Source organism: Falco rusticolus, chromosome 4, assembly GCF_015220075.1.
Source record: "Falco rusticolus isolate bFalRus1 chromosome 4, bFalRus1.pri, whole genome shotgun sequence".
Classification (NCBI taxonomy): Eukaryota; Metazoa; Chordata; class Aves; order Falconiformes; family Falconidae; genus Falco; species Falco rusticolus.
This window is the reverse complement of record NC_051190.1, coordinates 23,790,621-23,813,979: the sequence shown is the minus strand read 5'-3', so window position 1 is coordinate 23,813,979 and position 23,359 is coordinate 23,790,621. Positions and strand designations below refer to the sequence as shown.

At 40.8% G+C, this 23,359-nt stretch overlaps 1 protein-coding gene and 1 long non-coding RNA gene across 9 annotated transcripts; one reads left to right on the top strand and one right to left on the bottom strand.

Annotated features, from left to right (window-relative positions):
* Positions 1 to 10: 10 nt before the first annotated feature.
* LOC119145967 lies at positions 11 to 19,139 on the top strand. Its single transcript, XR_005103586.1, has 3 exons — positions 11 to 357; positions 6,801 to 6,910; positions 15,091 to 19,139. It is a non-coding gene; the product is annotated as an uncharacterized LOC119145967 (long non-coding RNA).
* On the bottom strand, positions 704 to 21,227 carry IRAK2 (interleukin 1 receptor associated kinase 2). 8 transcript variants are annotated; one of them, XM_037382832.1, is made up of 13 exons: positions 20,681 to 21,227; positions 19,149 to 19,328; positions 12,467 to 12,631; positions 11,650 to 11,762; positions 9,383 to 9,553; positions 8,856 to 8,920; positions 8,268 to 8,382; positions 7,424 to 7,533; positions 6,845 to 7,040; positions 6,184 to 6,246; positions 4,933 to 5,133; positions 4,249 to 4,771; positions 704 to 3,862 (listed from the first exon to the last, which is right to left on the bottom strand). In XM_037382832.1, the coding sequence occupies exons 1-13, from the start codon at positions 20,850 to 20,852 to the stop codon at positions 3,744 to 3,746; spliced, it is 2,193 nt and encodes a 730-aa protein (XP_037238729.1). In that variant the 5' UTR covers positions 20,853 to 21,227; the 3' UTR covers positions 704 to 3,743. The 8 variants fall into 8 exon arrangements, with proteins under 8 accessions (XP_037238729.1, XP_037238731.1, XP_037238723.1 ...); XM_037382834.1 differs by having other exon boundaries at positions 9,383 to 9,550; XM_037382826.1 differs by having other exon boundaries at positions 9,383 to 9,577; positions 20,681 to 21,226.
* Positions 21,228 to 23,359: the final 2,132 nt, after the last annotated feature.

Sequence of the window (23,359 nt, the reverse complement as noted above, 5' to 3'; positions counted from 1 at the left end):
AGCGGGGCGGGCTGCGGGACCCGGGTTGCCCGCGGGGTCGGGGTCGGGGCCCGGCCCCCTGAGGAGCCCGGCCGGCGCGCAGCTGTGAGGGTGCGGCCTGCAGCCCCAACGGCGGGGCGGGAAGCGCGGCGAGGGCGCTGAGTGGCCCGGGGCCTCTCTGGGCTTTTGTACCAAGCGTTTCCTCAGCAGGACGGGCTTTGTTAATTAGAGAACTTAACACGAGAGGAAAAAAAAAGGTATTTGTATTGTTTGGGAAGGCTGCAGAAGCCCCACGGGTTGTACTGCTCGAGTTACGGCTGCGGAAATGCGTCAGTGCGGGCGCGACGCGGCGCAGGGGTTGGAGTTACTCACCGCTGGGTGAGTACGTCAGGAGTACAGTGCGAGTAGTCCTAGGTTTTCTAGAGAGTCAGTAGCCTTGCGTAGATAATACTGTAGTTGTTTTCTCTGAATGATAATATTCTCCACTTGGAATTACACTTTGAAATACTCAACTTTTTCAACTGCAGGTTCAGGTTGTAAACACAAGAAAATTCTACTTAGTAACGTGCATGGGTTGGTGTCGCGTGTGGTTGGGTTGTCCTTGTAAGCTCGCTTTCCTGGAATGCTTGAAGGTGTGTGTAGTCCTGCCTTTCAGTTTAGGGAAATTTACCATTTAACAAACGACAGCAACCGTATAAGAAATCGCAGCAGGAAATACGATTCATCAAATCTTAGGAAATGCATTTATTTCACTTTTGCCTGAAAAAAACCAAATCCTAAACCCTAGCACGTCTTGGAAGCCATGTATTTTACAGCATGTGCAATTAATTTTTAGATACAAAAATGTTCTACTACAAAGGGCACATAAGATGTGGTCAGTGGTTACAGAAAAATTTGCTAGTTTGTTACATAGCAATTAGTAACCTCAAAAGCTGTGTGATGCAGCTTTCTTCACAGTCTACATACTTAAATGCCTTCTTAGTTTTGCTGGTAGACAGGTTTCCATGTTTGGATTTGTTCACATTATTAAAATCAAACATACAAGAAAAAATAGAATAATATGTCAATAAATTGGTAATTCTAACCATTAATCAACAATACAGGATAATGTTCAGCCTCCAGGTGTTAACAGCACCTTTTGGGAGGTGCTGATCTCCAAATTAGCTTTACTTGTGCATTTCTATAGTTCTAGAACAACTATACTTTTTAATAAGTTACATTCTGTGCCCTTATTTTGGTGTTCATGGAAAAAAAGCATTCTTAATTTTTGACAGAGCTACAATGTCTCAAGGATAAAATATACTATAGATTGTGCATCTAAACAACAATAAATGCCAGTTGTATCTCAGTAATCTTTGTAATTAGTAATTTTAGTGTGAAATCTTTCTTTAGGGACATCTCAAAGGAAAAAACCCAGCTATTTAACAGTGAATGAAGACCAAATAAATGTGGTTGTACTAGTAATTACTAATGATTATGTGTGTGCAAAGAGACCTGGAGCTGCTTCCTTAAAAACACAAATTTACCTAAATAGGTTGGACTGAGACACGATTTTCTGTGCCATAAATCATAAAAAAGCAGGCTATAAGAAAAGGGTTTTTTTCAGGTTTTTTTTTTATTTACAAAGGTATTAGTAAATGGTGATATATAAATTTGCCAAGTTGAGGTTAAAACATACATTATACTGAATAGCCAAATTATGTAACAATACCATTACTGTAAGACTATGCTGTGTCTTATATATGTTACATTATATACTTACGTAACTTTACAAGACCATGTGTATCACCTCAAAATATTTTAAAAGTAGCATAGAACAAGGCAAAGAAAAACAATTTCATTTTATGACTACAGGAGAACAGAATCTTTAAAGCATTTTTGTGATACAGAACTGTGTCTAAATTATGTTTCTCAATTTAAAAAACAGGCTTACCATTCAGCTCTGTGGTGTGTCTATGTGCATTTCTTCCTAGGTATTTATCATGGGTCTCCCAAAATACACCCATAAAAAAAAAAATATTAAATTTTCAGCATTATATCTCTATTAAATCTCATTTAGAATTAATAAGTTATTCACCCATCTGAATATAGTCAGTGTTTCTTATGTCAGTACCAATGTTTTCTTCGTTTGATTCTGGTAAAATAAAAAAACCCTGACACTGGCAAATATATAGATAGTATCCAAGGTACTCATAATTAAGGAATTTTACTAGGTTTTAGTGTAGAAATCAATTTTATAAATGTGTAGATGATTGTAATACTCAGGTTTTTAGTTAAAATACTTTTACTTGCTCATAACAGTACCAACGATGAACTAAGTACTGTACAAATACAGAAGATACGAGGCCTTACTCAGAGACCTTTGTGTAAAGCTAGTAAAACTATACCATTACACAATTCCAATGAAAAGAATTATGTATAAATTCATACTTTTAAAAAATACTCCCTGACCTGCACTGTGAATTTTAGCCATTTTGGTACATCAGGCCCTATTACCTATGCTGAGACAGCAGCCACCAGTCTGTAAGCTGAGTGACATGTTTTGATAGTTTATTTATAATAAACCTGTATTTCCTCAGACTGCACAAGAGTAGAATACACTAACAATATTGCAAATAATAAATATTTGTAACAATAAAAGTGACACTTTCTTAAGGGGGCTTTCACTTAATAATAAATATGATAGCATACAAGTTGTTTTTTTAAAGTGATCACTGAGGCTGACTCCAAGGCTGCTAATGCTCGGGAAGCCAAGAGACACACAAAACAGTTCCTCTCAGAATACATGGTGTGGCACTGTGAACAGGCCCGCTTACTAGCTCATCTTTCACTGATTCTTTAACCCATTGCCAAAATAAATACAACAAATCAACTTTCAAGTAACCTGTAACAGAATTAAAGATATTTTAAATTAAAATCTTGTCCCTAATCCAAAATATACAACAGTTACCATGTGAAACACAATGAGAAACCTTAACATGTAAAGGACACTTAGAAAATATTAACTGCCAAAAACACTCTTAGAAAGTATTAAACACTGTCTTAGAGCTCCTGACAGTGGAACTTAAAGGTTAGACTTCAAATGGTGCCATATGTATATGTATATAGTAGAGAAGAAACTCATAGAGTAGATGGACAAGGCCTAAATTATTTACTTACAACTATGTTCAGTGCAATTCGAATTGAGATTGCGTCACGTTGAATACATCTGAGAACTTGCGTAAGAATTCTCCTCTGTGGTGATGCGGTATTTTTGAGTATGTGGGCAAAGATTACATGGAATAGGATAGATCTATTTGAACACTGAAACCTTCTCCAATCTCTCTGAAGTTTTCTGCCTGCTTGTACACAGTGGGATAACAACAATAAAGGGTGTTGCTAACTGGTTGCTTATTAGTGCTTGCCCTGTAACTTCTAGGACTGTGTTTTTCAGTAAGACATATATTATATGTAGATGCTTTCTGAAATACACTGCAAAAGGATCGTAAATGATATGGCAATTGTTTGTGTTTGCCATATCTTTCTACATTGCAGATGAAAAGGAAGAAGGCCTTTCTGTTTACAGAGTGGCCTTGTGCTTTAATCGGCTTCAGAACAGGTATTTTCTATTTCTTCTCAGTGTGATCGCTTCTGTTCTCTTCAGTTAGGGCCAATGCTTCTGATCTAGATCTGCTACTTAACCTTACATGATGTTTACCATCTTTCTAATGAAGAGGCAGTCCTTGCTTCTTCTGAGGTGGCCACTGCTAATAAATCCATCCAATTTATGATTCAAAAAGTTCAGAACTGTTTAATTTGTGTTCTTCATACAGCAAAATATTTTCCATGAGCTTCTTTTTTTGATCATTTATTTTTATTTTCCAAGATGTCTCTCTGGGTAATGCTGAAAAACAAAAAAGCCCAAATATTAAGGAAAAAAAATTCCATCTGTTGTCTAAGGAATAGATGATAATTTTACATTAAAAGACCCCACCAAACAAAACTGGCTTAGGAAAAAAAATCTGATAGAAAACCAGAAAACATTTTGTAGGTTTATTGCTAAAATCATAGCCACGGAGAAAATATTTACTGAAATGCATTTAGAAGTAGAAAGAACAACCCAAGCAATTCTGGAGAAGAGAGTAATTTGTCCCTACTATTACACTACTAGAGCACTTTTACAAAGATTTCGGTTGTCATAACAGGAGCACGGGCAGTTCTGCTAAAACACCTTGAAGATCATATGCATTTGAATGCTCTGTGTGCATCTTCAGATCTATCTAGATTTACCTTGAGAGGAACATGAAGAGTCAAGGTCTGCATTTTCTTGCTGAAAGGTGCTCTGTACAGTAGACGCTATTTCCAAGACTTCATCACTTGATTTGGTGCATGCTGCATTTCCTTCCTGGAGTCCATTTACAGGTTTTTCCCGCTTGATCCTGTAATCAGAAGCTGCCATATTTTCTGAATTGTTACACCTGTTGCTAGATAGCTGATCTGTAGATCTTTCTGAAGGATTCCACATAAAACTACTGGATTCATCTGATTCACAAGGGACCCTTGACATTTGTCCACAGTAAATGTCTGGTGACACAACTCCTATTGAAGGTGTGCATAGATCGGCACTTGCTAGGATCACAGGCTGTGTGCTGTCCTCTCTGTTCTCCCCTGCAGAAGGCACATCCATGCTGAGACTAGTTGTCTCATCATCGGTTTCTTCTGGAGCGTTCAAGGAGAATCCAGAAGTGCTCCCTCCACAGATGTAATGCTCCCTTAATTTATTTTCAGCCATTTCCATAATTACAAGCACCTGCTTTTAACAACAAAATCTGTGAATGCAAAATAATTCCTGTAGCCCTGCTTACACTTATTCTCTTTTGTCAACACTCCCCAAAATAACTAAGGCAGGAATGTTGTAGCTTTAGACCTTGCTGTCAGTAGACTAAAATCTTGGTCATGTATTTGAAATATTACCTCTGCTATGTTAGAATTCTTCTTTCTCAGACAAAGGCAGATGGCGGAGGCAAAATCAGTAGCAACCTCTTCCAGCAAGTGTCCTGCTCTCCTGTCTAGGTATTTACAGCATATTTCCTTGGCAGCTAGCTTTTCAAAGTTTTTTACTTTGGAGTATGAGCTTTCTTTCGCTATTTGAATTTCATCAGCAATCATATCTTTCTGTTCAAAGGAAAGAGATATATTAGTGAAGGCAAATCTAAGACAAATGCTTATTTCTATCTGAATCACTCAGAATATAAGTCTTGCCATATATTTGTTATTATTATTGCTCCTTAATGGCTGTTTACAGACCTAAAAGCTTAAGAATCTCCATTCATTCAACTGACAGAAATGTTTTCACAGGAGAGGAGGCCAAAGGTTTTCTCTGCACGTGTCTAATGTCAAATTCACTAAAGCAGATCCAGCTCTTCTAGGCTTATATCCATTTTCAGGAATGGAAAATAATCAACTCTGTATAAAGCCACGTTCTTGCACAGGACTTTTCAAACATTTGTTAAAGGAATCAGAAACCTAGGATCCTTTATTTTTTTAACTCATTTTCTGAATTGCTTGGAAATAGTAAGTAAGAGTGCTGTTCTTTTCCCCTCAAAGGCTCCCACAAGATGGTAAATGGGAAGAAGCATATCCCATGGAAGGAATATAGGTGGAGTCTGTATTCATGAAGATGGCATTAATGGTATTCAGTGAGCCTCACCTGTTCTGGTTGCTTGTGAAAGTAGTTTGCATAGTTAAATTACAGCTTGGGCAAATTGGCTAGGATATAAATTCCAGACACCAGTGCAATACATTAACAGCTGGTAAACATGATCAAGAGCAACTGCATTTACTGCCTACCCAGGTTTCCCCATTCAGTTTGCCTCATAACACCTCTTCCTGGCACATAAAAAACACACAGCAGCATTTCAGCACAAAGTCTTGTCTCTTAAATAAGCATTTGTTTAAGCACTAATTATTCTGGATTATCTCCTAATATAATTGGGCTAGCACTCATGAGTGTGCTTTATGAAATGGGACCATATATTCTGCTTCTGTCTAAAGGCAGGTAGGCTATTGTTAATGGAACCAGGATATGGCTTCTAAACATCCCTTCTTCAGGAGGTGTACAGCAGACTGCAAGTAACAAACTTTATATAAAATGAAGATACATTTTATGATGGCAACCCCATTCACTTGTGTTAGTTAGTATTCATTATTCCTGCTTTTTCTTACCAGATAAATAGGGTGTCTTCCTTCATCCAGTGCCTTAATTCCTGTCATTATCTCTGCTAAGACCTAGAAAGTATATTTGAAAGATAAAACAATGTGTTCAGAATTCATTCTGTTTTTAAAAATGAGTTTTGCAACTAAAGAAGTCGCCAGGGCATTTAAAATTTTATAGTTAGGTACAACAGATATTGTTGAAACAAAGGATGAGAAGAAAGTAATTCTAAATCTAGACAAGAAATCACACTGAACAGAGTAACTTCCTACTTAAATGGAAACACCTGGAGACAGGTGAACATATATACTATCAATTATTTTTGCTGAAAATCCACATTAACAGGTGATGTTTATAGCAGTTCATGTGGCAAATCTGCAAGAATTCTGAGAACCTAACTTCAGTCTTTCTGCTACTCTTTTTTTAAACAATCAGCAATAATTTTTTTGCAACAAAAAAAATATTGTTTCTGTTGTTCAAAAGATTCACCTCAAAAACTGAAGTATATTTGAGGCATGAACATATTTAAAACCAGGATGTAAACACATATAGTCAGCAACTGTAATATGAAATTGCTGGCAAAACAACTATATGAGGCACATGCTCTTATATCTAATTTCTTGTCTAGAAGCACCAAAGAATGCAACAGAGCATGGAAAAAAGGCAACGCACCACACCACAGCTGAATATATCAACTTTTTCTGTTAACTGGCCGTGTCTGATAAAGTCTTCTGGCAGGTAAGTAAGAGAAGCTTGTAGGACTTTGGTTTTCATCACAGCATACTCTGATTTTTTATCAACAGAATATAATCGCAGACCTGAATGTCCAAGCTTTGGTGCAAAGTTTTCATCCAACAAGACATTTGAGCTGTGATAAAAAAAGCCAAATAACAATATTGGTCAAGTAATTCCTTTAACTTGAGGTAAAGAATTGCAGTTTTGCACTCTTAAGGTTAAGCGTTGAAAGTTTCCAGCGTTTCACCTGCTGTGTATGAATGAAAGGATAAAGAATGGTGGAAAGGGAGAGGGGGAAGAACAAATACTCCACAAATTAGTTCAAAGAATATACTTCCAACATTTAGAGAAGTGAGACAGATTAAATATAAAATGGTAGGTACTCTACAGAACAAGAAGTGGCAGAAAGATACCGCAAATGGATTTCAAAATCGCATGAGCTTTCAGTCATTATTATTAAAGAGATCCTGGAATTAACAGCTGACCAAGGAAGTGCTGATATGCCAAACCCCTCACCTTTTGATATTCCCATGAAGAATTCCAAAATTATGTAAATACTCTACAGCTCGGATGAGTCCTACAGAAATGCTAATTCGCCTTTCCCAGGACAGTGGAGCAGAATCATCCTGCAAGGGAGTGGAAAAAAATGGTATTTTACAGAATAAAAAACTGTAAGACATCAGTAGTTTTGAAACCCAAAGACTTAGTTTTAGTCCTAATCAAAACTCCTGCTGACCTAAATGAAAAGTTTGGTCCAAGGCAGAAACTGTTGATTTCTAGGCCAAGGAAGGAACCCGTTCTTACATAGTGGTGCACATTTTGCCTGCCATAGGACACAGTGAGATAACCATACAGCAACAATCCCACTTGTCCAAAGCATTGAGTACTGCCCATTATTGAGGCACAGTGCTGGTTTTGATGGATTGTTTTTCTGATGTTTCTCTGCCCAATGGTCTCCTCTGCAAATGCTCTTTCGATAGGTGTGAACGTCTCAAACTGTTCACTCTTGAGCCCTTGTAAAACTTTATAGCACATTATGCCAATGAATATGATGATGAATTCTACAGGAACATACTCACAAACCTAATGAAATGTTACAGTATGAATAGACACATTCTGCAGATTCCTTACTACTTCAAAAATCTAAAGGCTGCACAGCAGAAAATTCTTCTTGACCTCATCTGCTTTGCAGTAGAAGAACTGGAAAACAGCTTCAGCCTTTCTAGTACTTGCAGTCAAAATATTTGGGCAGATATTTTTGAGTTGGTTCTCAGAATTCAGAGATATAATTGCTTTTCATACAACAACAGGGCTGGATTTGTAATTGCAGATAGATAATAGACCCAGATTATTTGCTTACTTGACACTGAAGTTTGTTTTGTAGTGATCCATTAGGCAGGTATGGATATATCAGACAGTGCAATCCAGTTTCTACTGAGAAGCCCAGCAGCTGCAAGATGTTGACATGACAACACCTGAGGGCACAGATCGACAATGATTTGCAAATGAGTTGAGCAACACAGAAAAATACATTCCTGAGCTGGAATAAATTGCTAAATTCAAGGCAACTGGGAATTGTGTCCTGCAGTTAGAGGCACAGAATGACCCTGAGCAGGACTGCAGAAGGCTCATGAAGAGCAGCAAAGACAAAGATCATTACAGCGCAGCCCTGTTCTGAGCGGGTAGGAGGGATACAAAGCTCCAGAAGGCATGGCTTCCTTGCCATCTCCAGGACTGGCCAAGTGGCTGCATTTTCTCAGCAGGGACTTGCAGCACCAGCAGGAGGCACGCTGTTTCCCCAGGGCTCCTGCAAAAGCAGTGCATAACCCCCTTGTCCCTGAAACTGTGCAGTGCTAGGCAGACGGACACACCAGCCTTAAACTCAGCACACAGGCAACAGGCCACATGCAGGATATGCCCGGACTGCATGTAAAAGCCAACCACTCACCGAAAGCAAATCTGTACTTCTGTATGAAAGAATCTTTGGGTGGAATTTGGGCTTGTGCATTCTGTCTGAAAAATGAAAACGTGCGATAGACTGTCAATAGTAATTATTAAGTTGTTACGTTCATACAGATCTCTTGGTCTCTAGATGACAAGCTACTTTAGAAAACAGACAGGTATCATGGATGGCAACTTTGTGTCAAAGGCAACAATTAATTGGCAATCAGAACAAAACCCAGTGTAAAGACACCTCTGATCCAATCATTAATGCAGGTAGCTCCATTGCAGACTACTGCCATGGACAGAATTAATAAAACTACTCACATGAGTAAAGTGAGTATCATCTCATCTCACCTCTCTCGTATGTGTTTACTGAACCTAGGTTTACTCACTTTACATAGTTTCCTTTTTACCTCTCCTGTGTAGCTGTTCTGGTCCCTTGCCCATACAGTATTACACAACAACTGCTAATGTTTGAGAGATACTAATAATGTAGCCCCCTTCAAAGAAAAAGAAAAATGGAGTACTTGCCTCTTTCATTTTTTTGATGACATACACTATGTTGTTCCTCTGACCTTTGTAGATATCTGCAAAAGTACCTTCACAAATTCTGCTCTTGTCACTGAAACCATCTGTGGCATTAGTAACTTCCCTCTGGGTCCACAAAAGACTCTCACTGGGGAGGTCAGTCGTTGTCTCCTGCTGAGGACAAGAAGAGCTGCAAGGCTACAGATTGTAGAAAAAACATGTTTATCTCATGAAAATTCATACGCTTTTTCTTTCTTTCAGCTGTCATATTTTCTTTTCCATGATTTAAGCAATCACTGATTGTTGAAAGAAACCCTGAAAGGTACTGTGCAAATCACTCATTAGGGCTTCCCTTTGTAACACCTCTGTTGGTGTGTTTTGCTGATGTAAAAAATCTGCATAGTGGAGGAAACTTGAAAACAGTTACCGATTTGCATTTCCACCTTCCCCAGAAAACAGACCTAGTTTTGATTAGAAGTCCATGTATTTATTTGTAGTGATGTTAAGTCTCCCGGTTTCAGCTGGGATAGAAGGTTAATTTTCTTCTTAGTAGCTGGTGCAGTGCTGTGTTTTGGATTTGGTGTGAAAATAATGTCCATAACAAATGTTTCTAGTTGTTCTAGGAATGCTTATACTAAGTTAGGGACTTGTCAGCTTTTCAGGCCCTGCCAGCCAGAGGGCTGGAGGAGCACAAGATATTGGGAGGGGACACAGCCAGGACAGCTGACCCAAACTAGGCAAAGGGATATTCCATACCATATGATGTCATGCGGAGTATATGAACTGGGTGGCACTGGCCAGGTTGCTGCCAGCTGCTTGGGGACTGGCTGGGCATCGATCAGCAGGTGGTGAGCAGCTGTATTGTGCATCACTTGTTTTCTTTTCTCCATTCCTTTTGGATTTTATTCCTCTTCTCTCTCCCTGCGCCCCCCACCCCCTTCATTATAATTGTTGTTGTTATCACTATTACAATTTTTTCCTATTTTATTTTAATTATTAAATTGTTCTTATCTCAGCTCTCGAGTTTTACGTTCCTTCCCAATTCTCCTCCCCAGCCCTCTGGGGGGCTGGGGGAGGGAGTAAGCAAGCAGCTGCATGGTATTTGGTTACCAGCTGTGGTTAAACGATAACAGTCAGTCAAAGTTACAAAAAATATTAATCTTTATGACTGGGGCATGCATTAAGAAACATTTGGAATAGAAAGTAGGGTCCCTTATAATGTATTTATATGGTGGAAACTTCACATCTACTTCTGAAGCATCTGGTGTCAGTTGCACAATTATTTGTTGCTTCAAGCACGGCAAGTCCTAATGCCAATTGTTATTACAGATCCACTGTAGCCTAATCATACAGCTGCCACAACCTTAATGTGCTTCAGACTTGAAAAAACAAAACATAAGCTCCCTCTTAAGAAACTCTGAAACTATTGCATTGTTTGTAGCAATCTTCTTTTCTGGCTGGTACTCTTGAACCTTGTTATTCTGGAAGAGTTTAAAGTCTTAAAACACTGTCTTCTTTAAAAAAACTTGATCAGAATAAACCAAAGAAAACAGGCCAAGACAGAACCATGATGGAACCGGAGTGTGCACACAGATCTGGGAAACACTCTGAGAACCCACAGGACAGATCTAGCCAGACTATCTTAAAAAGAAGAGAGCTATAGGGAGGAAGGAACAGGAGACTCCGTGCTGAAATCATTAGGAACATGAAAAAAACTTTTCCCAGTGAGATTGTTAAGCGCTGGAACAGGGACTCAGGGAGGTGGTGGAACCTACATCCTTGGAGATTTTCATACTTGCTACACAGGGCTATGGGCAACCTGACTTAACTTTGATAATAGCCCAGTTTTGAGCAGAAATTACATTTTAAGCATAAACTTAAATTAAAGTATGCCATTCTGACTAGTCAGTGGTATATATTGCACTGTCCTACAATCACACCAGAAATGTTAAGTCCTCTGTAAAATCTGTACTGGAAATTCCTTTAAAATTAATTGCTGGGCATGTTATCCATGCTGAGCTATGCAGTATGCAATATTGTTAATTTTTTCCCTCAGTGGTCCTTCACTGGCAAAAAAAGTGATGTAAACCATAAATAATCTAACTGAAGCATTAGTATTATATTCAGTCCAAACAAATTGTAATCAAGCACCACTTTTTCACTAGATCTGTATTTTATACAAGTAGAGAGATAAACTATAATCAAAAAAACATAGAATGTCATAAAGGCAACTTTCACTGTTACAATCAATGAGTGCTAAAGGAATTTACCTTCACACTTGATGAGACAGGAGGATTTGACTGTAAGGATTTCAAAAGGTCTCTTGGGGGAGGCGGAGGAAAAGGGAGTGAATACAAGGCTTCTTCAGGAACAGCACCTGAAACTGAAATAACAGCATTGAAAATACGCCTTATTTTACAATACCACAGTCTGTGACTAATTATGAAGGTCTGAGGTATTTTGCTGAATTTTGTAAGCAGGGATAATGTGTGACAAGCTCCCAGAATGTGAAATACTGTGTGAAGATAGGGAGCTATTTTCCTGGTTCCTCTTTGTAAGATGACTATGCAGATCTCTCTAGCCCTGGCTCGGGGACACAGAGCTCCCTGTGGCTATACTGTTGGTCAGATGCTGTCCTTGGTATGTCCTGTGGTTCTGCTCCCTCCCTCTCCCAGGCAGAGGGGCTTGCTGACCTGTGCACAGGTCAGCTCTGGCCTGTGTTTACTCTGCATGGAATAGGGACATGGGGCAGAAAATGTATGCACTGATCTAGTCTTAGTGTGGAGCCAGGATGGGACCAGCGTGTTCACAGAGACCTGGGAAACATCTTGAGATCCCACGGGATAGATATAGTCAGCCTGTCTCAAGGCCAAGAGAGCTATATGAAGAAGGAACAGGAGGCCATATGCTACAGTTAGGAGTAAACAGCTCAGGAGACAACAGTGCTAGAAAAAGGCAAATACTCAAATGTGACCATTTTGAAGAGCAATATATTCATTATACTATACTGAAAGTGAATGGGAAGCAGTCTTGTCTACATGGCCATTTCAATGCCAGAGCGAATTCAGAATCTACTACTTTACTTACTACCTGCTGGTGGTGGTTCCCGATGTGAAGAGTCTGGTGATGGCAACAGATTTCTCTCATTTTCTCTCTCTTTATTTTCTGTGGGAGTTAAAGGTGTGTTCTCCTGTTTAGGTGGCTCTACCAGCTCTTCTTTTTTGTTGTTGGTAATATTAGAGGCTGATGTCCCTTCAAAAGAGAATTAAGGAAAGATGAAGATTACCAGGGAAAATAGTCTGACTGACAGTTATCAGGAAATAGTTCTAGTCAGGAGAACAGACTGCAAGTTAACGTGAACACTGAAATGAACATTCAAGCAATTTAGTGTTAAATTCAGACCATATTAATGTCATTAACTACTACTGAAAATTAATAATGATAACTTCAAACAAATACCAGTGATGACTACGTAAAAGATATATAGTCTCTTAATATAAAAAGTGAACACTAATAGTATATTTTGTCATTTTCTATATAGCATCCTTCAGCCAGTGATCTCAAATCACAAATATCTCCCAGCCTAAAGAAGGCATCTAGTTCTTTGTTAATTGTCGTGGGACTGAGAGGAAGTTTGGCAGAATCATATCAGTTTTAGTCAGTGAAATATTTTAGGACTATTTTCAGTTGTGTGGTTTTAGTGTCATGACTGTGCTCATTGTCAGAAAACACTTCCCTATGTAGAACTATCTGCAATGAAGAATCCTACTTTTACTTCTGATGAGCAATAAACATACTGGAGACAATCTAGGGAAAACAAAAATGGTCAAAGGTCAAGACACTGATATATAAGGAAAAATTAAAGGTCAAACTACTGATTCACTACAGCTGTAAAAGATCCTGTGTTGTATACAGCTTGGCAAAATCTCAGCGTTAAAAGTCTGGTTAAAAGAAGTACAAAGATGCTTTCAGCATACAGGGATTTGAAAAATATGTACACCTTAGAGGAATTATTAAAATTAGATTAGGCTACAGTTAGAATGGGGGAAAAAAGTAAAAAAATTCAAGATACTGTGATATACAAGGCTGCCAAAACCTCCTGAAGGAGCAGTTGAGTTCCGATCCATGAATACATTTAAAACTGAGGCTGGAAATGCCCAGTGTGCACTAGGGGTGATACAAGGACTTTCTACCGCCTGATAACAATGTGTTCCTGGTTGTAGTTCTAAACTTTTCTTTCTACCTGGCACCTTTTATCAGCAATGCATTTAGCATTTTGTTAAAAATCAAAATTAATGTTTCGGTTTTATGTAAAAGAAAACAAGCCCAAGTATTAATACAAGGGGGGTTTTGTCACACTGTTTTATGAGTTTTGTATCTTAAACATGGTTGGTGCTCTTGGAATCAAAAGCTCCAGGCCTCTATGTGCATTTGAAATCAGATAACAGCTTTGTGCTTGGTTTGGGATTTTTTTTCTATAAACAAAGCACTGGGAGTATCTGAAACAAGCAGGAAATGGTATGTTTAATTTATACTCTGTGCTACTTATAATAAGCCAAGATTCAGTAGAACTGTTAAAGAGAAGACAAGATAGAACAGTTTCAGTGTACTAACGGCTGAAGAGCAAGAGTATATGAAAAGCAGTAAGGGCAGAAGTGGGCACATGCATGTCAGGCAAGTTTTCTCCTTCGACCTCTGTTTTGGGTTTGTATCTACTTTCTTCCATGTCACCTATGAACACAGTTTGAATGATCAAGTTTTTTATTTATGTTTCTTTATTACTGTGTGAGAATACTATGAAGTCCCAAATTTCATGGGATTTTGAAATTAGCTATTGAACAGTCGGCAGGCCTTTAGACAAAACTGACAGTCCCTGTATTCTGCAGTTGTTGGCTTCTCCCTCATGTACTTTAACTTGGAAGTCTCCAAGATTAGAATTACTTCCCTCTTTCAACTCATTTTTCAGGGTTTTTCATGAATTTTGCAACTTCCTGCACAACAGACAAACAGGTCACCACTGAAGCTAAAGAACTGAAAAAAAGAAAAAAAATATTATTATGGACATTCAGAAGTGTCATTAGAGTAGTGCAAGAAATTGTTGAAGGGAGGTACAACTCTCCTGGAAGTAATCTGCCAGCAAAACATCTATCTGTGTGTTGCATCTGATTCCTTTAAGTCAGAATGAATAGAATTATGGTGATGTAAGGACCACTTAGTCTTCTAAAATGCCCGATAAAACAAGCAATGTGTTCTCTATATCTGCCCAAGAGGAATCACCTGAATAAGCTTATTCAGATAAAGATACAAAAGCAGAAATGGAGGGTAAAGACTTGAAAGATTTTTCTAAAACTAAAGATCCTGCTGTAAAACACTTCTGCTTATGCCTGAGCACACAGTGGAATGCCTGTACTGAGTTAATTCTGACAAAATTAAACTACTTCCAAATGGCAGAACAATAAAATAATCCAGGCTTTCTACCACTTAAATTAATATGAAGTTTTGCTACGGAGTTCGATATAAAAGACAACTGTAAGAAGCTTTTAAAAAAGATAATTTCATTGTAGTTTTGCAATTTATTGCATCTGAATTGATTGAGGACAGAAATTAATATCAGTCATCCAGAAACATAACTAAAAATTGATCACTCCACAGGAATTGCTCTTCCATCCTCTTTTAAACCCTCTTCATCTAGCCTTCATATTGCTTTACAGAATTCAGAGTCAAACCCAAAATCGGTTCTAAGTCCTTATGAAGCCCTTCATGGAACAGTCCAATCTTGTAGTTCACCCATTATCACAAAGGAAATCAAAGAAACAAAGGTATGCTGGATTTGTTACATCAGTTCAGTGTCTTAATGAGCTGAATTCAGTATGTCCATTTCTTGCTGTGATCTCTTAATATTCACTTTCATTATTTACTATCTAGCCTGCAGAAATCATTATAAAGACCACTGCTTACTTGCATCAGCTCAGTACAATTTTTAAAAATTAAGATTTTTCTTAGAAATCACAAAGTATAGTCCTCCAGTCTGGAGGAAGTTGACTGGGGTTTGTTTTTAACAGGGGGAGACCCCTCAGTTTTTGCAGCTTGTGGCAAGTGAAGTCCAAAAAGTCTCAGAAATGTTTTTGAGAAGGCTCAAAAAAAAGGTAAATCACAGAAGCACAAGAGAAAGCAGGTAATCCCCTCTTGTTCCAGATGATGAAGTCAGGTGAGCATTGTGCAAGCTGCAGTGATACTGACATACTACTTGAAAGCAAACCAGTCAGATAAACAGATGGATGACGAATGTTTCTGTTCAGTGGTGATCATTATTTTTGTCTGTGTCGCATCTTTATTTTCAGTGGCATCGTTGCTGGAAGCTGCTGTTGCATGGGAAGCCTGATTCTTTGCATTTTACATAAACAGAGACAGTATTACTTGGTTCTTGTGTAAGCAATCTTGTCAGGGGCTTGGAAATGCTGCCTCTTAAGATTTGATCCAGTGCTGTATTCTGGCCTTTGCACACAGGACCAGGCTAAGTGATCCTCTGGGCTTCCAGGGGTTCGTTTTACTGAATGTGCTATACATCTGCTTGAATCCAACAATGTGGTTCACAAGCAATAGCTCTCTGAAATTAAATACATGAAGCTTCTCTTGGAGTGATTCACCACTGCAATGTGCTCAACTAATCTCAGTTTGAAATCTACTTATGGTTTTGTTTTCAAGGCCTGTGAGAGAAGAGAAAACCCTCTAGCTTGGGATAAAAGCAGCATCATCTCAGTTGTTACAACTAGTAATTTTTCTAAGCTCTTTGAAATCAGCTTTTGCAAAAATGACAAAATTAACCCACATAGGAAAGAAAAGGCATCATACCTGACTGAACAAAGGCAGCCTTCTGCATGACAGATAAAAATTATGTTGAAAATTGTTGCTGCTGTTATGCAGTGGTAAAAACGTTCAGTGATTTTGCAGTTTCAGTTTTTATATTTCTCAGGAGGAGAATGCAGGGGTTTTTTTTATTAAATCACAACATAGAAAGCTGTTTATATTACAGAAATATCAATAAACTCTGTAAAGGAATACGATTAAATAAGCCAGCTATAAACTAAGGTGGGCCCCAGAATACGCTCTGACAGGGAAAGAAGGCAAGGACTGTAACTCTGATTAGGGTTTAAAGTATGGTAGATCATACTGTTTTATGTAAGAGCACCCAGGAACTCTCTGTATGGACTAGGAATCAGCTGTGTAAATACTGAACAAGCACAGAGCAACAATGTTATCACATCATGGAAGTCACCCTCTACTCCAGAGTATCCATAAAAATACCATTATCAGGGAGCCAGGCTTACTGCATTGGTAATATCTAGATCAGATTTATTCAACAGATAGATTAAAAAAAAAATAATACCAAGATTTTATCTTCAATCCTGTCCACTCAGACTGGACCGTCACAGTCACTGTGACTAAATTAACAGGATTACTGACAGACAAATTAAAACAGATTTGAATTTGCTTTCCTGTAGCTTTGTTTGCTTTGCTGAGGGATGAGGATTAAGATTTGTTACAGTCTCCTAAGCTGAATGCTCTGACTGTATTCAGTCAGAAAGGGGATCTGCTGAATCAAAAGGCTGCATATGGGTGATGGCAAAAATCAGTTCTATTAACTGAGAATGCCTGAAGGCTGCTTGTGCTGTAGTACTTAATACTCCTTTTTCGAAAAAAAAAAAAAAGCAGAATTTAGAATACCGCTGTTGGAAGATTTTTTTTCTGCTATACCAAAATGAAGATTAAAAGTCACGCTAATGCCAGGAAACTACAGAAAAACAGCAGTGCTACACAACGAAATGCTGTGGCAAGAAACTCATGATGCATTACTGGACTTTCCATGAGAAATGCCTCTAGCTGGGGTGCTGGGAATGGCAGTGGCAGCTCAGACTGCCCTGCCCGGCCCTGCGAGCCAGGCTGCCATGTCGCAACAGCTGCTCCTGATGTAACTCAGAACCACCCGTCACCGACAGTCTCCCAGGCACGGAACACGAGAAGCGAATAGGGCTCCTGTACCTTTTCCAGCTGTGGAAGCGTACGCCCTCATGAGCTTTAGGCGTTTCCCGTATGCACCTGGATAGTACTTCTCTAAGCATTTTTGGCTACATAACAAAAATCTGTAATTTTTCTTTCTAGTAGTTCTTTATGGAGAACTGGCAAAATTCATGCAAACATCTCACTTCCAGAAAGCAGATTTCAGGTGAGAATGTGTGTGAAAAGGGGAATGCAGTCCACTCAACTTTTTAGGGCAGCTCAGTACAGCAAGACAGTGTGTTGTCCAGGGTTCAACTGATTTGGTGGCAGAACTAGATCAAGATACAGGTTGGCTTACAAAAATGGACAGCTGCAATTTAAACATAATTTTCTGTGAAGAAAAACTGAAACCAAGATTCTGTTTTAAAGTTTTGTGATTTCAGTGAGGCAATTGTTTACCTTAACTAGGCACAATGAGTTCAAACTCTAATCATCCTACCTCAAAAAGATAAATCTGAAATAGAGCAAATGGGAGATAGGTGAGAAGAATTACATGCAGAGAGTTAGAAAAGACTATATTTGTTTAATTTAGGGAGGGATTGAGGAGAACATATGACAGGAATAAAGAAAATACGAAGTGAGATAAGGAAATAGTAATGTAGGTAGTTGATAAACCATTTCTCCTTTTCTTAACCTTTTTCTTATGATGCAGGGAAGCAGGCTGCATAGGCAAAACTGATTCTATGTTTTTCTACTCTGAGTTTGTTGGTAATTAGAGTATAATTGATAGTGAATGTGCAGCAGAAAGGTCAAAGGTTAACTGTGAAAGAAACCACATAAATATCTGTCAGGGTTTAGAATCAGAATTATCTACAATATATTTTATAGCTTTTTTTTAAGATAGATAATGACTGAAGGCCAGAAAGTTCCAGGGGAGGAGGACAGCATCCTTGGACCAAGGGCATGTATCTTGTTAATGAGAAGCTGGCAAAATAAAGAGGGGCTCTGTGTCATCAGATGACACGTGACCTTAAAAGTATAAAAAGAGTAGGGGTATTCCTCCCCAAACGACCACCGAAGGCCCTCTAAGACCCCCACGCAGGCGTAAAAGACTTCAGCTGGCTCAGCACAATTCCCACGCAGGTGCAGAAAACTTGAGTAGCTCAGCAAAATGAAGACTAGGTAGGCAGAATAATTATATTAGGTGGAGCTTTGTAACTCCTGTGTATAAACATTTGATGAAGGATCCTAGTAGGGGTGCTTGATTTGTGGAAATACACTACTGAGCACCCTGCGCAGAAGAAAACAATGCCTCCTCTCTATCCAGACTCAAGAGTGTGTTTCAAGAGTTCTCTTTCAAACAGGCAACATCATGACAAAGTTTCACAGAGAAGCAAGAAGGTACGAAAGATTAAAACATTTGTAGTTAAGTTCTGTTTTGAAACCCTGTCTGATGCATGAAGGTACCACCCCTGGTTTAGAGCACAGCCACTTCCTCTTTGGCACCTCTCGAAGCATCTAGGATGGCCACTGCAAAGGCAGGATGATGAACTAGAGGGACCAGCAATTCCTCCTCTAGGTCACCTCTTCCTTTCCTACCATAGATTTTATTTGAGAGAGTAGAAAATCAGAGTCGGTGGAGAAATTTTAGAATTTGAGCACTAGACTTCCAGCAAAAACTTTCTTCAGCTAAGACAGATTTACTGGATAGGGTCTGGGTGCTTGGGGAAGCAGCACAGGCTGCCTGCGGGAGGAAGGGGCAGCTACTCACAGTCCAGAATTACTTGAGCTGCTCGGTAGAGCTGCAGTCCTTGCAGCAGGTCCAGGAGCTGCTGCACTGTGGCCAGCCTCACTCCCCACCACCACATGAGCTCTCTTGTTATGCTGATCCCCGTCTTCTCCATGCACTTGATTTTCCGTAGCTCTGTTTGATCAGTTATCACGTAGGAGGCTAGTGGGAGACAACAGACATTTCTGTTTAAAAATTAGAAAAAAACAAGCAAGTGCAAGCAGGGAAAGGTAAGGTGTGAGACACACTTTGCTTTTTCATTTGCACACTGTTAAAAGGAAAGATCACAATAAATTAGCTATGTGGACATGAAGAAAACTCGGTTCCTAAAGACGTTCCTGTTATTCCCCTGACTATTCTGAAAAAAATGTTGTTATATCAGAGACCCAAAAAGAAAATCCAGTCATGCTTTTCAGCATGTTTTCCCCATAATCTTCCTTCACTGTAGTACTTTGTACCGGGTGAGGCAGCAGGAACTGGGAGTGCCCTAGATTTGGGATGGGGTTATGGCTCGGCTTCCCACGCTGCCGCTGCCGGCCCCGGGAGCCTGCAGCCGGCGGGAGGAGAGGCAGAGGCTGGGGTGCACTGTGCTGAAAGAGCCTTCTGTGACACACGGTGGCCTTGCTGCTCTGACCTGGAATTTTGTGTAAATTCTGCTGTGCTCGTTTGTGGTCTCTGGGTGGAGATACCCACGGAGGGTGCATGCCTGACTCAGCCCCTCCGCTGACCCACACCTGATGTGCTGTTTGCCTGAACAAGACAGGCTTGGGCTGGGGAGTGTGCATGTGGGAAGAAATACTCCCAAGTTCACGCCTCTGCTGGCTTTGGAAGGACATTGGACAGACACTTTTATATGTCTGAAGAGAGCAAAGATGAGTCCCACCCTAATCCCAGCAAGTTTAATTGGGGCAAGAGTTTACTCAGCAGAGAGTTAGTGAAGCCTTGGATGAAATTAAATTGCGTGAAATAAAGGAAGGTAGGCCAACTAAGAAAAGATTCGGGTTAGAGTTGTTTGGACTGCAATACAGAAGAAAAGAACAAAAGTGTCATGGACTACATTTTCTGTAATTACTAACTGGATGCAGCCAGGACTGAGAAAAATAGGGGCAGTAAGCGTGAGGGAATATACATGAAGCGAAGGAAGAAAGAAAATAACCCAAACTTTCAGCAGATGTGAGGGGTGTTGTGAAAAGCAGGTGAGCTGAAGATGGAGTGTGAGCAGAGGGGAGCCTGGCTGCCCGGGAGAGGCTGTGGACCGCAGGAGGCCGGAATGCCACCCATTTCCACCCAATGCCACCCGTCAGTCTGGGGTTTGCCTTCGGAGCAGGAAGGCGCACGGGAATTCCCTGGCGACGGGCTCTGCTCCTCGCGGGGAGCGCCCCGGCGGGGGCCGCGCGTGGGGGCGGCTGCGCCCCGCGCCCCTGCACCGCCCCGCCCGAGCGCCGTGCCGCTGCGCGGCCCCGCGGCCGGTCCCGCGGCCGGTCCCGCGGCCGGCCCCGCCGCCCCTCTCTCACCGAATCGCATCCAGTCGTAGTCGCTCAGGCAGTCCATCTTCTGGCAGAAATCCTCCAGCACCCAGGCGGGCATGCTGTGGACGTACAGCGCCGAGGGGCAGCCCGCTCTCGGCGGCAGCGGCGGCTGCCGCAGGGCCATGGCGTCGCGGCCCCCCGTCCCCACGGCGGCCATCAGCGGCGGCTGCGCATGGCGGCCGCCCGCAGCGGGGCCAGGCTCACCGCTCTGACCTGCCGCGCCTGCGGCCGCGCGTCAGTCGCCTCAACAGCTTCCTCCTCCCGAAGGGGCTGGCCCCGGCAGCCTGCTTCCAGAGCCGCGGACACAGGCGAGCGCCTCTCGGCGGGGCCGCACCGCTTCCTGCTCCGGCCCACGTCAGCCCCGCGGCGAGCGGCTCCCCGCGGGCGCCCGTCGCTCCAGCCCGGTTGCCAAACGACAGCTTCCCGTGACGGAGGCGCAGGGCGCTCCCCGCACGCCACGGCTGGCGGGCACCCTCCGGCACCGCCCGCGCCCGAGCGCTGCTCCCCGGGGGCCACCGCAGCCCCGCTCCCCGGGTGAACAGCGCCGCCCCCCGGCCGGGCAGCCACGCCGCCGCCCCCCGCCCCGCCGCGCCACGCAGCAGGGCGCGGGGAGCACACAACCTGCCAGGTCTTGCTAGTCAAGGATTAGGTTTAAAATATATTCTTCAAGACGTCGATTTTTCTGACGTTTTCGTTTTCTCCTTTTGTATTTTTTTTATTTAACCTGCTTTTGACAGACATTTTTAACTCATTAACTTGCCGGTGTACGTGCTACAAACACTTCTGGTGAAACGGTCTGTCTGACTGCGGGTGTCATGGGGAAGCCTGGAAACGCAACTGTAGCCCAGTCCTCTTCCCGGTCTTTTTGTTCCTATTTAGCCCCAAGTCTTTTGTACTAATTGCAAATGGTGCTGTACGTTGTGAGCGCTTTTAATTTACTATTTCTTTATTATCTGCATATATTTTACAGTACAGCTAACTCTTCTTTTCAGTATCAAACTTCCAAACTTTGGCAGTTTTCTATACTACTTACCTCAGAAACTGTGAATCTTTCAAGTACTGTTGAAGTAACAATGAATGTCTTACCCCCGCATCACAAGGAAAAGCTGAAAAAAATGTGGTATTAATATAGCTACAAGGCCAAGATGGAAAAAACCCTAAACAAAAATAGCCAAAGCCTATTATTATTTAAAATATCACAATTCAAAGATTACTGTGGGACCCAGCTGTTTTAGCAGTAGTACTTTACTAAGAGTTAAATTTATGTTTTTTCCCCTCGCTTCTCCCTGCTTACTGTCCCTCTGACATGTACCTGAATTCTCTGTCATGGAAAGATGATCAGAACACCTCTGAATGAGGTGAGACTGAAATTTGTGTTGCAAAGAATTGGATAAAAGCAGAAAGACAGGATGCTTCTTTCCCTTGGATACTGGAAAGAAAACTGAAACCTTTTGGACTATTTGCCTCATAGGAAAATGAAGAGAAAGAACACATCTAAGTGTGCATACAGTTTTGCATTAAACATACTTAATAAAAGGTTTTACAAGGGAACCAAAATTTACTTTTTCAAACACAGACTAGAATGATCCGCTGTATTCCTGTTGTTTGGCCTTCACTTTCAGGTAATGAGGTATTTGGCAGGACTTTGTACCACTGCATGCTCTTCTTCAGCCCTCAGGTACTAAATGAACATCAGAATAATTTGTTATTCTCTGGTGTTTTTCACCTTCAGCTGTGACCCGCCACTTCCTGCAGCAGCGTGTTCCCACCGCACCACACTTGGCAGTCGTGTGTGCTGGAACCTTCTCTGTGGTCCTGACCTCTCACTCAACTTACTGCTGCTCCCTCGCTGTCAAGTGGGACAGTGCTACAGCTCCCACTGAAAACCACTCGAATTTTTAATGTACCTATTCAAGTTGGACGACTCTTCATTCATTACCAGTCTAGCTGAGTAACTAGTAGGAGGCTCCATTTTCCAATGTTCATCTCTTAAAGCCAGCTGCGGGGTTTTTTTCTAGTCTTCTTTTATTCTGACCCAAAGGAGCACTCCAGAAAACAGCAGTGCACTTTCTTGCACATGTTGAGGATTTCTCCAAAAATTTACCTATCTATAACATCTGGGTTTGTTGTTTATTTTTTTTAAAACATATTTTATCAATAGTTCTTTCATGACAAAAAGTACAGCATTTATGCATCTGCTCTAACAATTCTAGTTGAACAGACTTTTGTGTCAATTACTTCCTCGTATCTGTCAGCACCTTGCACTTTGAATACTCAAAGCCATGGGTCTGGCTGAAGAAAGAAAACCAAATTATATCAGAAATATTATGAGCTATTGCATTCCAATGACAAACAATATGCAATCTAATTGTTTTTATGCTAGAATGCCTCTAAGTTGTTTTATTTTTAAGAAAAGTAAAATACACAGCTGGGCTGATGTTATTGCTAAACTAGTCCATGGTAGGGCCTTGTCAGCATTTGATAACTGGACTCTTAGGACTAGCCCAGCTAAATGAAGGTATTATTTAACAAGCTCACTGTCACTGCCATGTTGGGTTAAAAAGACAAGACAGGACCAGCAAGACCTGCACTGGTGCTGTCAGAGTGTGGCAAGAGGACCAAATGTAACATCGGTGTGACTCAGTGGTCTGTAAAAACAAAACT

What these genes read in the sequence shown, in the direction of transcription:
- IRAK2 (XM_037382826.1), bottom strand. Translation starts at nt 20,852, where the DNA reads ATGGCCGCCGTGGGGACGGGGGGCCGCGACGCCATGGCCCTGCGGCAG. An exon ending in TCATCAAAAAAATGAAAGAG is followed by an intron (nt 8,921 to 9,382) that starts GCAAGTACTCCA and finishes TTCATTTTTCAG; the next exon opens with ACAGAATGCACAAGCCCAAA. An exon ending in GAAGTACAGATTTGCTTTCG is followed by an intron (nt 8,383 to 8,855) that starts GTGAGTGGTTGG and finishes CTGTGCCCTCAG; the next exon opens with GTGTTGTCATGTCAACATCT.